The following is a 14,491-nucleotide window of genomic DNA, read 5'->3' as shown; positions in this document are numbered from 1 at the left end:
TTTATTCTAATTTCCCATTTGAATCATATTAAAAAAAATCTCTCATTTAATCTATAGTTTTAATGCACATCTAATGCACATTATTTTTAACATATAGTTTTCAATATGAATCTTATTCATATTAAATTAATATTTGAACTCCTTTCAAATATTTCATTCTATCATTTATTAATTTTGAATCATATCCAAAATTAATATAAAGTCTAAAATTAAACTTTATATTAAAATGTACTAACATACATTAAAAAATTCTCAATTTTGAATTTGAACATTTAAAATTCAATTTAATGACAAATTAACTCAATACCCTTTACAAACTAAGAAGGGGACCTAATGGACTTGCAGATAGTGATGTGAGATTAATTAACTAAACTAATTAACCAAATTAATCAATATTTGTTAACTGTGGGTATACTCCACTAAAGACCCACATTTGTACTCTTCTCACTACATATATGTTTATGTGTCCATGGATATAGACCAATAACAGAAAGTTAGTCATTCGCGAGTGTTCGTAACCTCGGTTGGGTTAAATTACCGTTTTACCCCTGGGTTACCTCTACATCCTTAAGTACTGGTGCTCCTCTAATGAACAACATGTTTATGGTTCAACCATTAAACAAAAACCTCTCTCGGGCCAGTGAAAGTGTAACACCCGTATTTTTTTTTGTAGTATTAATGTAATTTCAGTAATTTTTTTTACTAATTGAGGACATTTTCAGAATTTTTGGACATTTAAGTGCAATTGTTGGAATTTAAATCATTTAAGTGGAAATTAATATTGGAAATTAATTATGGAGTTTGGTGTTGAAAATCAAGGGTAAGATTTGTTGTTTTAAAAATGGAAAGAAAGAGAATGGAAAAAAAATAATAATAAAAATAATAAAGGAGAATAGGAAGGATATTTTATTTCATTTTATTCATTTTCTTTTTCTTTTTCTTTCCTTTTTCTTTTTCCTCTTTTTCTTTCCCCTTCCCCCTTCTTCCTCATGCATACCTAGTAGCCTTTCACTCCCGCCGCCGACCTCGGCCAGAAGTTCCGACCTCCTCGTCGCTGACCGTTCGCGCCACCTAGATCTGATTCCAGTCGCCGTCGCGAGCCACCCGAGCGCTGAAGTCGATCACACCTGGATCGGATGCCGAGAGCCTCCGTCCAGCCGAGCGCTCATCCAGACTGTCGCCACTCGAGCCCAAGCTGGTCTCCACCGCCGCTCGTCGTGTAAGCTTCTGCCTAGCCGAGTCCTTCGCCACACGTCCGCCGCTCGTCGTGTAAGCTTCTGCCTAGCCGAGTCCTTCGCCACACGTCCGCCGCTCTCAGCCCGACCAGATTCGAGTCCCCGACGTCCTCCTCCACCCAGATCCGAGCCGAGTCTCTCCTCTACCGCCCACCGCGTCGCTGCCGCCTGCTTCCAGTGCCGCCAGCCCTATTCGTCGCCAGGACCCGCCTACACCACTAGACTTGTGTTTTGAATAAGCGATTGATTATTTTTAGGCAAGATTTTGGTTGATCTAGTTTGATTACCCATTTGGATTTTGGGTTAAAAATTTGTTATCTCGATATTTGGAATCCAGATCCAAGATTGGAGTACTTCGGAGTGCGCAGCGTCCTGTTTAGCGGATTTGAGTTCGTTCGGCAAGTATTTTTGGTAAGCGTTGTGACCCTTGTTGTTGATTGTTAGGCACCTTTTGGTTGTTGTATTGATGGAGAGTTTGGGTAAGTTCATTGGTGATCCCTAAATTTAATTTGTATGTATGGATCTTGGTTCCAAGAATTTAAAACTTGTGTTATGTTCTGTATTAGGAGACTTAGTTTAGGGGTTTTTGGTTGGAGATCATTAGCTTGGATTAAAAAATCGGAATTTGATTTCGAGGTAAGTAATCTTACTACTGGAACTGCCCACGGGCCAGGCTTTAGTTGTATGCTAGCATGATAAGTGTATGTTATGGTAAATGTTAGCATGTTGATTGACAGTATGACCTGAATCAAAGTACGTTCTGGCACGAATTCTGATTTGTTTACATACATACCTAAGTACTTGATCGTTAGTATGTGATAGTATGTGTTTTCATATGTCGATGTCTGATCTGCTGGTGTTGAGGCATACTTGCATGTTGTGGATTTATGATGTAAGTTATACATGGATGGTGTATAATATGTTATTAAGAAATATGTGTATGTGATGAAGCCATGGTATCAAGAATTTTTATGTATGTTTTAGAACTGTACAATGTTGAATCTTAGGACGTTATTGTGTGAATGTCCTCATTGAGTAGTTAGATGCTCACCAGTTTGTGTTTCCTTCGGGATTCACCAGTTTGTGTTTCCTTTGGGATTCACCAGTTTATGTTTCCTTCGGGATTCACCAGTTTTGTGTTTCCTTCGGGATTCACCCGTTTGTGTTTCCTTCGTGATTCACAAGTTTTTTGTTTCCTTCGGGATTCACCAGTTTGTGTTTCCTTCGGGATTCACCAATTTTGTGTTTCCTTCGGGATTCACCAATTTTGTGTTTCCTCCGGGATTCACCAGTTTTGTGTTTCCTCCGGGATTCACCAGTTTTGTGTTTCCTTTGGGATTCACCAGTTTTGTGGGCATACTTAACTACAATAGGATAGGACTCAGTCTCTTGTCTGTTTCATGTGTTTATGTGCCATATGCAGATATCTAGAGGACATAGATGCCTAGCCTGACCCTAGTGGTGAGGCTTCTTACTGAGTATTTCATACTCATTCTTTCTTATGTTGATGTTTCAGGTAAGTGTAGAGATGCACCGGCGATGGCGCAGCGAAATTCGTGATCGTGTCACTGGGACTAGTTTTTTTACGCTTCCGAATCATGAGATTTAGAGTTCTTTTCATGTTCCTCGTAATGTTTAGTTTTGATGTTTGAAACTTATTATTAAGAATTGTTTTTCATATGTATTTATTAACCTTTATGATTTATGAGTACCCTATTATTGTTTTTAACAATTGCATTTAATAAATGTCTTTTGAACTTCTCTTGTTTTAATTAGCATTTATTTCAAATAACTGAGCGTCGTTTTAAATTCTTTGCATGCATTTATTTTAGTAACGACCTTACCAAAGTCCTAAGGGGTCATGTCGTTACAGTTGGTATAAGAGCCCATGTTTTGGGTTCTATAGACTGACTTACTATGTAAGTCTAGATTGTCCATGTGGCCCATGAACGGATTCCTCGTCATCGCCAGGTACGTCTTATCAATTACAAATTTTATGATAGTTGTGCATTAAAATATTTGTTTAGCTTAAATGCACCAGTTATGTTCTAATGCTAGGTCAGTGACTCGTTAGAAGTTATTATAAGAGGATTATTGGGTACGACACTACAAAAGGAGAAAAATAAAATAGAGTAAATTATGAGGTCACTTGGCACTAGTTAATCTCATGGAAATTATGTTAGAAACGAACAAATATATACCTCAGTTCAGCAATGCTTAATATTGATGAAACTATGTAGAGTTATGACAATTTAGGAATGAAGATATTTAAATGTTTATGCCAAAGAATAAAATTATCGAGACAAGAATTGATCAAGGACTAGTGTTATGTTTTGTGTTGGATAGTGCAATCGGTGGTAGTATAAATTTCTTCACGGACCACATACTTAAGTATAAGGTTAAAAGTTGTTTTATGGATAAGAATGAGAAAAAGAAGAGACTATGGAGTTATTAAAGGTTCTGAGATATTAAAAACCTAACATTTCGAGAAGAATTTTAGAAATGATTCATAAGTCATAATCATTTGGGTAATACTACAACTTGATGAACTAGGTAAAGTATGTGTAATGATATAAAGAATTCTTTTGGAATATCTAGCTAGGTAGATGTCATTAAAGGAAGCTAAAATAGTTGAACATGATCTTGGACTTAAAGGGGTTAAAGCAAGGTGTTATTTGTTTAGGTTGAAGGATTATTTTAGTATACCTGACTAAACCCAGAGCCTTATTGTGTTAAGGAGATCCAAGTTAGACAGATTTGAAGAAACAAAAGTCTTTTGGAGTTTAAACGCATGCAAATTGGCAAAGAGGAATTCTACAAGATGGAAATTCTTAGTGAGAGAGATAAGATTTATGGAGGAATTAAGTAAAATATAATTTAGTAAAGAGATTATGTTCCACGCAGAAAGTGGGAAAAAAAAAAAAAGGAGGTGTCTTGAATTTAGTGGTTTTATTAGAGATAAGTGTGAATGAGAGAAAAGTATCCAAGAAAGTTTACTTTTTTGGAAAGAGAAAGAAATTTAATGTGTTCGAAACTCCTAGTTAAGTATGATTTGAAGGCTTGATAAGAGGGGTTACAAGGTATTTGTTTTGGTGTAAAAGAAAAATATCTAATGATCATATGGGACTTTGGGACAATATATATTAGATGGAAAGATAGCTTACATAGATGATTTGGTATGGAACTTTGTTTAACACAAGAATATGTTGTCTAAATAGAAAGTCGAGAAGGGATAAGCTAAAATGGAGTTACTAGTAGCAGTAGATGATCGAGAACTATTGACATGGTATGTTGAAGCTTCATTAGTTAAGAGGTAGATCATTAAGGGCATTAGTAAGATTTAAGGGATTTTGAGTTTGTGTGTTAGTTGGAAACATGAACTAGAAAGACCATCAAGTTGATTGAGAAAAGAAAATAATCCAACTCGAGGTAAACAATAATGGTATATGCACAAAAGTAAGTAACTTGGATCTTCCAATATAAGCATTAGTATAAGGGATAGACTTGGCAATAAAGTTGAGTTGATAGTAAGAAGTTACTAAAAGTGGGTTTGGAGCATTACAAGATAGTATGTATTCTCTTGCATGGGCAATGAGTTAACTGGCTTTAGGGAGTACGAGTAATCCAAGCTAGGACTTATGAATCAAGAAGGTTTTTTTTTTCCCGTAAAAATCGACTTCAGTGATCATTTATGGTTATTACGAGGTTATGGAATTGTGTTATCAATTGACTGGCGTTTTAGCATCCAAGGACTTCAAAACCTCATTATCAAAGGGAATTTTAGACTTATCCACAACCGGGTCTAAGTAATGATATGTAATTATTTTAAAGCTAAATAATAATATGAGGATTGGCTCAAGCAAGTTGTATAGCCCATGACAGTATAGAGCCTTTTGATGGGTTTCTTATGAATGTGAGGCTTAATTAGATAGAGTTATTCTTGGACATGTAGACCCTAAGAAAGACATCACAGTCAGCGTTTCTAGAGTAGAAGTAGTTGACCAGATTTGTTCTGGTATGTATCTTCAGATGACACATTATATCGTATGATCAATTTCTCCATTACACCTATGAAGTTTTCCTTGTGACAGAATGGTAAGCTCAGATATATGTTTTCAGTATATAAGACTTTCTTAACTTCATGACCGTTTTCACAGTTCTCAGCTCGGACGTGTAGAAGTGTTGCTGATTTTTTTCAACATCTTAAGTTTCATAGTTATTTATGGAAGGGGTTGTTACACCTCTTTCGGTACTAGTTTCAGTTATGTCAAACGACGACCCTTGTTTTGCATCTATTTTTTTTTTTTTTTTTTTGAAGAGCCTCCAGTTAGCATTAAGTACTCGATTGGATTTTGGTACAATTTTTTTTTTTACCCATAGACTGATGGTCAAATAGAACGTCTGAACCAGACATTGGAAGATATGTTGTGCGCTTGTGCACTAGAGTTTTCAGGGAGTTGGGACTTTCACCTGCATTTAGTGGAATTCGCATATAATAATAGCTATCAGACTGCCACTGGCACATTACCATTTGAGGCCCTATATGGAAAGAGTTGCGAGTCTTCAGTATATTGGGGTGAGGTTGGTGAGAGGAAATTGCTAGGACCTAAGCTAGTGCAAACCACGAATGAGGAAATATAGAAGATCAAGGCTCGTATGCAAACAACTCAGAGCAGACAAGAAAAAGCTATGCCAATATAAGACGTAAGGACCTAGAATTTGAAATTGGTCATAAGGTGTTTTTGAAAGTAGCACCAATGAAAGGTATTATGAGGTCTAGCAGGAAAGGGAAGCGGAGTTCGAAGTTCATTGGGCCTTTCGAGGTCTTAGAGTGAGTTAGCCCTGTAGCTTACCGATTGGCATTGCCTCTAGCACTGTCTTTAGTTCATAATGTCTTCCACATTTCGATTTTGAGGAAGTATGTGACAGATCCGTCCCACGTAGTCGATTACGAGCCCTTGTGATTGAATGATAACTTGAGCTACAAGGAGAAGCTCATAGAGATCCTTGCCAGAGAAGTAAAGACATTGCGCCGATGGGAAATTGCTTTCGTGAAAGTCTTGTGGCAGAATCACCAGTTCAGGGAGGCCACCTGAGAGCGAGAGGATGAGATGAAGGCCCAGTACCCAGAGCTCTTTCAAGAATGAACTTTCAAGGACGAAAGATCTTTAAGGAGGGAAGGATGTAACACCCCGTATTTTTTTAGTAGTATTAATGTAATTTTAGTAATTTTTTTTTACTAATTGAGGACATTTTCGGAATTTTTGGACATTTAAGTGCAATTGTTAGAATTTAAATCATTTAAGTGGAAATTAATATTGGAAATTAATTCCGGAGTTTGGTATTGGAAATCAATGGCAAGATTTGTTGTTTTAAAAATGGAAAGAAAGGGAATGGAAAAAAAATAATAATAAAAATAATAAAGGAGAATAGGAAGGAAATAAAATAAATTTTATTTTATTTTATTTTATTTTATTCATTTTCTTTTTCTTTTTCTTTCCTCTTTCTTTTTCCTCTTTTTCTTTTCCCTTCCTCCTTCTTCCTCACGCATACCTAGTAGCCTTTAACTCCCGCCGCCGACCTCGGCCAGAAGTTCCGACCTCCACACCGCTGACCATTTGCGCCACCCAGATCTGATTCCAGTCGTCGTCGCGAGTCACCCGAGCGCTAAAGTCGATCACACCTGGATCGGATGTCGAGAGCCTCCGTCCAGCCGAGCGCTCGTCCAGACTGCCGCCGCCCGAGCCCAAGTTGGTCTCCACCGCCGCTCACCGTGTAAGCTTCTACCTAGCCGACTCCTTCGTTGCACGTCCGCCGCTCTCAGCCCCACCAGATTCGAGCCGCCGATGTCCTCCTCTGCCCAGATCCAAGTCGATCTCCTCTGCCGCCCACCGCGTCGCTACCGGCTGCTTCCAGCGCCGTCAGCCCTGTTCGTCGCCAAGACCCGCCTACACCACTAGACTTGTGTTTTGAGTAAGCGATTGATTATTTTTGGGCAAGATTTTGGTTGATCTAGTTTGATTACCCATTTGGATTTTGGGTTAAGAATTTTTTATCTCTATATTTGGAATCCAGATCCAAGATTGGAGTACTTCGGAGTGCGCAGCGTGCTGTTTAACGGATTCGAGTTTGTTGGGAAGTATTTTTGGTAAGCGTTGTGACCCTTGTTGTTGATTGTTAGGCACCTTTTGGTTGTTGGACTGATGGAGAGTTTGGTTTTAGTTTCTCGAAGGTTCCAAGTCATCGTCCTTTGGGTTCTAAAATCTGCTAAGAGGAAATTTTGAGTCGAAATCTCGCGAGTGTTAGTTGATCAAGTTTCGTTGGCTAAGTTCATTGGTGATCCCTAAATTTAATTTGTATGTATGGATCTTGGTTCCAAGAATTTAAAATTTGTGTTGGGGACTTAGTTCAGGGGTTTTTGGTTGGAGATCATTAGCTTGGATTAAAAAAATTGGAATTTAATTTCGAGGTAAGTAATCTTACTATTGGAACTGCCCACGGGCCAGGCTTTAGTTGTATGCTAGCATGATAAGTGTATGATATGGTAAATGTTAGCATGTTGATTGACAATATGACCTGAATCAAAGTACGTTCTGGCACGAATTCTGATTTGTTTACATACACACCTAAGTACTTGATCATTAGTATGTGATAGTATGTATTTCCATATGTCAATGTATGATTTGCTAGTGTTGAGGCATACTTGCATGTTGTGGATTTATGATGTAAGTTAAGTTATACATGGATGATGTATAATAGGTTATTAAAAAATATGTGTATGTGATGAAGCCATGGTACCAAGAATTTTTATGTATGTTTTATAATTGTACAATGTTGAATCTTAGGACGTTACTGTGTGAATATCCTCATTGATTAGTTAGATGCTCACCAGTTTGTGTTTCCTTCGGGATTCACCAGTTTGTGTTTCCTTCGGGATTCACTAGTTTGTGTTTCCTTCGGGATTCACTAATTTTGTGTTTCCTTCAAGATTCACCAGTTTTGTGTTTCTTCCGGGATTCACCAATTTTGTGTTTCCTTCGAGATTCACCAGTTTTGTGGGCATATTTAACTACAATAGGATAGGACTCAGTCTCTTGTCTGTTTCATGTGTTTATGTGCCATATGCAAGTATCTAAAGGACATAGATGCCTAGCCTGACCCCGGTGGTGGGGCTACTTACTGAGTATTTCATACTCATTCTTTCTTATGTTGATGTTTCAAGTAAGTGTAGAGATGCACCGGCAATGGCGCAGCGGAATTCGTGATCGTGTTACTGGGACTAATTTTTTTACGCTTCCGCATCATGAGATTTAGAGTTATTTTCATGTTCCTCGTAATGTTTAGTTTTGATGTTTGAAACTTATTATTAAGAATTGTTTTTCATACGTATTTATTAACCTTTATGATTTATGGGTACCCTATTATTGTTTTTAACAATTGCATTTAATAAATGTCATTTGAACTTCTCTTGTTTTAATTAGCATTTATTTCAAATAACTAAGCGTCGTTTTAAATTCTTTGCATGAATTTATTTTAGTAACGACCTTACCTAAGTCCTAGGGGGTCGGGTCGTTACAAAAAAGATAGGGCCCTTTGTTCAAGTCCCGGATACACCACTTAAGAGAACACTCATCTACTTACCCTGAAGTCGGGAATGAGCGAAATCAATATTGTATGATTATGTTTCCAGCTAGCCACTTGGTTTTATCCCTAAAATGATAGGCTTATTGAGTCGGCAAACTGACCACTCTCACCCATACAAATCAAAGGACAATCTCTTGTGAACATGAGTTCATAATATACTCAGGAGTAAGACTAAGTTGCCTAGGTCACCCTATTGAAATATAAACCTAACTAGTCAACGAAGTTATATCTAGTGGTTACTATTTCGCAGTCCGGTCTTGTGCAAACTCATTGCACAGGATAACCCACTCGCGTGTCTCCTACACGAATGCATTGAATCACTGTGTTTGTATTAAATACAAAATGGATCATATCCATAGTGTTACTAGGATAAGGTATCCAACCTTATTCCTATACTATAGACCCTTTAGGTTGTATCTCGAACATTGATCCCTATATGTCTCTACATACAGTTCAAGATTCAGAAGACAACCTAGGATATTAGTTTATTGGATTTTAGGGTTAATAAGACGAAATTTAATAAAACATCAATAACACTTATTAGTAAAAACATTAATAACTATTTATTAATTACATTCACTATCTACGAGTTTTAAAGCATAAAGCTAAACGATCGCACGATATAAACCTAAACGATCACATGATAAATATCTAAATGATGGCTTAGTATTCTCTATTCGATCGCTTAATAATCTCTATCCGGTCACTTAGTAATATCTAAACACTTGCTTAATATTCTCTATCCGATCGTTTAGTATTCTCTCAATGATCGATTACAAATGAATACGTGATTAACCCTAAGATAGTCAAACCTTGAATATCAACATGCATTCTTCAAGGAAAAGAGTCCCATACCTTTCAGATCACGACGATGGTGGCAAGTGCGTAGAGACGATCGACGAGAAACCTGCGACGAGTGCTTAACTGAAGTTTGGAGAGAAAGCGGAAGCAAATTGGAGAGAAAAATCTTCGAAGATAAATGCTTTGAGAAGGAAATGAAGGAAATGTAGGGACCTATCGTTGTAAAGTATTCGTAAAGGCACATGGATACCAAATGATCAAAATGCCTTTCAAAATTCAGGGTAATTTTGAAATTTCGCTGGAACAAAAAGATCAGCGGTAGAAATATCTTTAAAAAGAGGTCATTGGTAAAAAAAAAAAAATAGATTTTTGAGTCATTTTGTGAAATTTTCGACACGATTTAGGGGTTGGGATTCGTGCGGCACAAATGAGGGGACTAAAGAAGTCTCTAAATTAGGACGGAATAAATCAAAACAATATATATTATATCGCTTTTAATTGAAATTTAATATTTTTCTTGATATTTAAAACTAAAATTCTAAATAAGTCAAATTTTTTCTTGATATGTAAATAGTGTCGAGTACAATTTTATTAAACCTAACATTTTTAAAATATAAAGTACTAGTTAAGAGAAAAAAAGTACAAAAATTTTCGTACAATTTTCGTAAAATCTCCACATTTGTAACACCTTTCTTGATGTTTTTTCCTAGAAATATCATTACTTGACATTTTATTTTTTTTAAAAAAACATAAACGTAATTAAAAATTGTAAACGTCAAATAATACATATTTTATAGTTATATTAGTTTATTTAAAAATAATAATAAAAAATAAAAATACCTGTTATAAATTGTAACGTGAAGAAGGAGAATAATAGAAACAAAGACGTTATTTAATACTTGTATGCATGTTAAAGAGCTAAATATATTTATTTATTTAACTATTTATCGTTTTCATACGTATTTATGAAAAAAATTTGATTTTGAAATTTGATAGATTTGGTAAGATTTTATCGTTTAAATTAGAGTTCTTATTTGGTCACTTTTTATAATACTTATTTCAAACAAAAACACTCGACATATTTTTTCAAATGTGTTTTCATACATAAGCTTATTTAATTTACTATACATTAGTATTTATATTTATTATCAAATTATTATAAAAGAAGACTATACACTATGCACCTATAGTTAAAATTGATCGTCGCAATGGTCGTCGAAGGCAAAGCTGGTAAATTGAACGTCAAAAGTAATTTTTAGTACCAAAAATGATTGTTAAAGTTAATCAACAAAAATCCATCCATAAACTGAACTTGAAATAACAGATTTATTCATATTTGTTAATATTCAACTTCAGGAGGTTGAAGAACAACACTGATCAATTCAGTTCTGTTTTGGATGATTCACATGGCTACCTATCCGTACCACCATTCCATCAATATCCCGTACATAACCTACCTTCTGGTTCCACTCTTTCGCCTCCGGCCGCACCGCCGCCGCACCATTCTCCACCGCCCTCTGTTCACCACAGCAAATTCGATCAAAATTCTCTCAGATCCCTAAATTTCAACCTCAATTAACATACATGAATCGCAATGTGGTTCCAATTTTACCTGATACGCTGCATCCACATCGGTATAATCGATGCAAATCTCGATAGGGTTCCGTTCGCGATTGGAGGATGGGGTTTGAACTACGCCGGTGAGATCTTCTGTTTCGTGCTGGTGTATTGGTGTGAATGCGATTGTAGTTTCTCCGCTTACAAGCTCTCCCCACCTGTAACGAAAATGATCCGATTTTGTTCTCATGGATTTTGATCGATTGTTGCAGCGATTGGATTTTGGATTTAGGTTTTTGATTACCTGTTGGAATCGTCGAGGCGGCGGACGGTAAAACCGAAGGCTTTGGTGTAGAAATCGACGGATTTAGCGACGTCCTTGACGTAGAGAACTGTGTATGCGAAGGTTGGTTTGAGATTGGACGCCATTTTTATGGATTGAGGAAGCACAGAGTTGTTGAGAGCTTGAGGATGAAGAAGATGAATAATATGAAGATGAGTATGAATAATATGAAAATCGCACACGTGGAGACCAATGTGGATTGTGGAAATGTACACGTGGAGCTCTTGCATGTTGTTTGTCCACTGAATGGTGCCACGTGCATACTGAGATTTTCCCCTTTTTTTTAATACTTTATTTGTTTTCTAATAATAGCACTCATGTCTAAAAGTCAATTTTAACTTCAGATTAGGTACAAGAGAGAGCGTACTTTAGTATTTTCCTTCCAATAAATAAATTTTATGTAGTTAGGTGTAAAATTGCCCAAACTTTAACCATTGATATCTCTTTTTGTTATATTTTTTGTTCTTTTTAACCTTTTGAAGATATAAAATTCCCCTTTTACCTTTAGTTTTAAATGCATCGTTACTCATTTTTTCTTCAATGTTTGGATTTCCTCTATCGGTATTTCTTTTTATATTATCAAAATATCACATACCAAAAACAGATATAAGTTTAAATTTTGTAGAGTCATTTAGATGTATTTTAATATTTTGTTTAATTTATAAATGTGGTTGAAAAGAATACGAAAAAAAACGTATAAAGCGAAATATGTACAGGCTCTTAATATATTATTTTGGTCATATCTCCATTGATACGATTCTATTTTTAGCTAAATAACAATTCATTTTTATATGATTTTTCGTGTTTTTTTTTCCAACCATGCTTTTAAATAACATAATTTAGAAGAATCTTGAATTATGGTTTTATAACTTTTAAACTTAGATAACTTTTTTTTTTGGGGTAATAAAGTCAAATATCGTTTAAGTGTGTTAGTTTAATTTACCGTCTGGTTGGAAAGAACATAGAAAATCGTATTGAAACACGTGGTCATTTAACTCAAATATAGTTGTATTGACGAATATATGACCAAAACAAAATTAATGTTCATTTGGCAAAAGGTGTGCAATCGTTAAGTTTTCTATCTGTAATTTTGTTTTGATCATATTTTTGTCGATGCAACTCTATTTTAACTAAATGATTACTCGTTGTCACATGTTTTTTCGTGTTATTTCCAACAATGCTTATAAAAAGAGCAAAATGTAAAAGAATATTGAATTTAAATGGTCTTACAATGTTTAAAGTTTAAACTTTCAAAAATTTGACATTTAGAGTATTAAAATCAGAGATTGTTTAAGTTTTTGTTTAATTTACAAGTATGGTTGAAGAGAATATGAAAAAACATGTGAATTAGATGATTATTCAGCTAGAACGAAGTTGTATTGATGGAGATATGACAAAAACAAAATTGCAAAGTGAGATCTTAGCGGTCACACATCAGAGGTTTGTGATCGATTGATCGTTCACCTTTTTCTTTTGTGATAACGGCAATTTTGTTTTGGTCATATATCCGTTAATACAATTTCGTTTTAGCTAAATGACTACTCATTTTTATACATTTTTTCATGTTACTTATTTTATGATCGGTATGACAATCAGAGGGGGTGAATAAAGTTTATTTAAACTAGTGAAAACTTTTTACTAAGAGGACACAATTAAACAAATTAACAAACTTTTTGCTAATAAGTAATTTAAACAAAAAAAAAAAATCATGCAATTATTTTTCACTTTGAATTAAACAAATAATTTTAATAATAAAATTGGTAATTAATTTCAAGCAATAAAATATAATACCAATAACAATTAATTTCAAAATTTATGAATAGAGAATTTGACACCATAAATTTTATCGTGGTTCGACACAATCCATCTACATCCACTTCATGAGCTTCTCTTGGGTACTTCATTAAAAGTCTCTAACTCTTCCCAGAGCTTAGAATCGAACCATTACAACGTTATTTTTTCGCACGCAAGAACAAACCTGATCTTTTCCATCGCTGATGATTAAACCGTTACAACAACTATTTTTCAGGAATCAAGAATTAACGCTTATAAAAGTTTGGAAAAATAAAAGGCACACTTGACAAACTTTCTAAAATAGTTGATTTATAAATTTTAGCTCACAACAAATCGATCCTCACAATACAATATATCTCTCTAAAAGATAAGATGAAGGAAAAAACGAAGAGGTTTAATGAATTATGGAGATAAATGTGAAATTGTTGTTAGAAATTTGGAGAAGAATATGAGTTTAAATAGGAAAATAAGTAAGTGAAAACCAAATCGAGTTTAGGCATTTAGATCATGCAAAGGAGAAATGAGTTGTGGAGATTTTTCTTTTTAAATTAAGTGACTGTTAGATACAAACATAAAATAATATTAAATTTATTTTCTTTTAAAATTCAATTTCGTTTTAAAACCAACCCAAGAATTAAAAAGTCCACTTTGTGTCATTCCTCCTATGCTCCAAGTGGCATGATCCACTTGGATGAAAAAAATCTGTCACGTCATCAGGATTTTTCCATTTTGTTTCGGATATATTTTATTCGTTTGAACTCCAATTTAAGTTATTCAAATTATTTAGATTAGTTGTTATAAGGTTTACATAATAGCCACTTCAAAATACTAAAATTGTCAAAGAAAAATAGTAGGTTTGTTATCATCAAAACATTAATTAACTAATTTGAGATTAAAGACAAAAAAACCAACCATTTCCAACTATATATTATAAATTGAGCAAAATATTGAAACATCCTAAAAATAAAGGAAAAGTAAGAATGATTCATTTAAAACCGGGGGTAGAGTGAGTATTTCACATGGGAAAATTGTTTAAAAAATTCATTTTAAAGATCCCAAATGGCAAATGACCCAGTTTTTTAAAAAAATGTTAAATGCTGATGTCATGACCACGTGA

At 34.8% G+C, this 14,491-nt stretch overlaps 1 protein-coding gene across 1 annotated transcript; it reads right to left on the bottom strand.

The window, feature by feature from the left end:
* Positions 1-10,988: 10,988 nt before the first annotated feature.
* DSI-1VOC (dessication-induced 1VOC superfamily protein) lies at positions 10,989-11,722 on the bottom strand. The gene is made up of 3 exons (XM_039044490.2): positions 11,542-11,722; positions 11,293-11,455; positions 10,989-11,197 (listed from the first exon to the last, which is right to left on the bottom strand). Exons 1-3 carry the CDS (start codon positions 11,664-11,666, stop codon positions 11,063-11,065), a joined length of 423 nt encoding a protein of 140 aa, XP_038900418.1. The 5' UTR covers positions 11,667-11,722; the 3' UTR covers positions 10,989-11,062.
* Positions 11,723-14,491: the final 2,769 nt, after the last annotated feature.

Source organism: Benincasa hispida, chromosome 10, assembly GCF_027475165.1.
Source record: "Benincasa hispida cultivar pf3 chromosome 10, pf3_genome.v1.1, whole genome shotgun sequence".
Taxonomy (NCBI): domain Eukaryota; kingdom Viridiplantae; phylum Streptophyta; class Magnoliopsida; order Cucurbitales; family Cucurbitaceae; genus Benincasa; species Benincasa hispida.
This window is presented reverse-complemented; position numbering and strand designations above follow the sequence as displayed.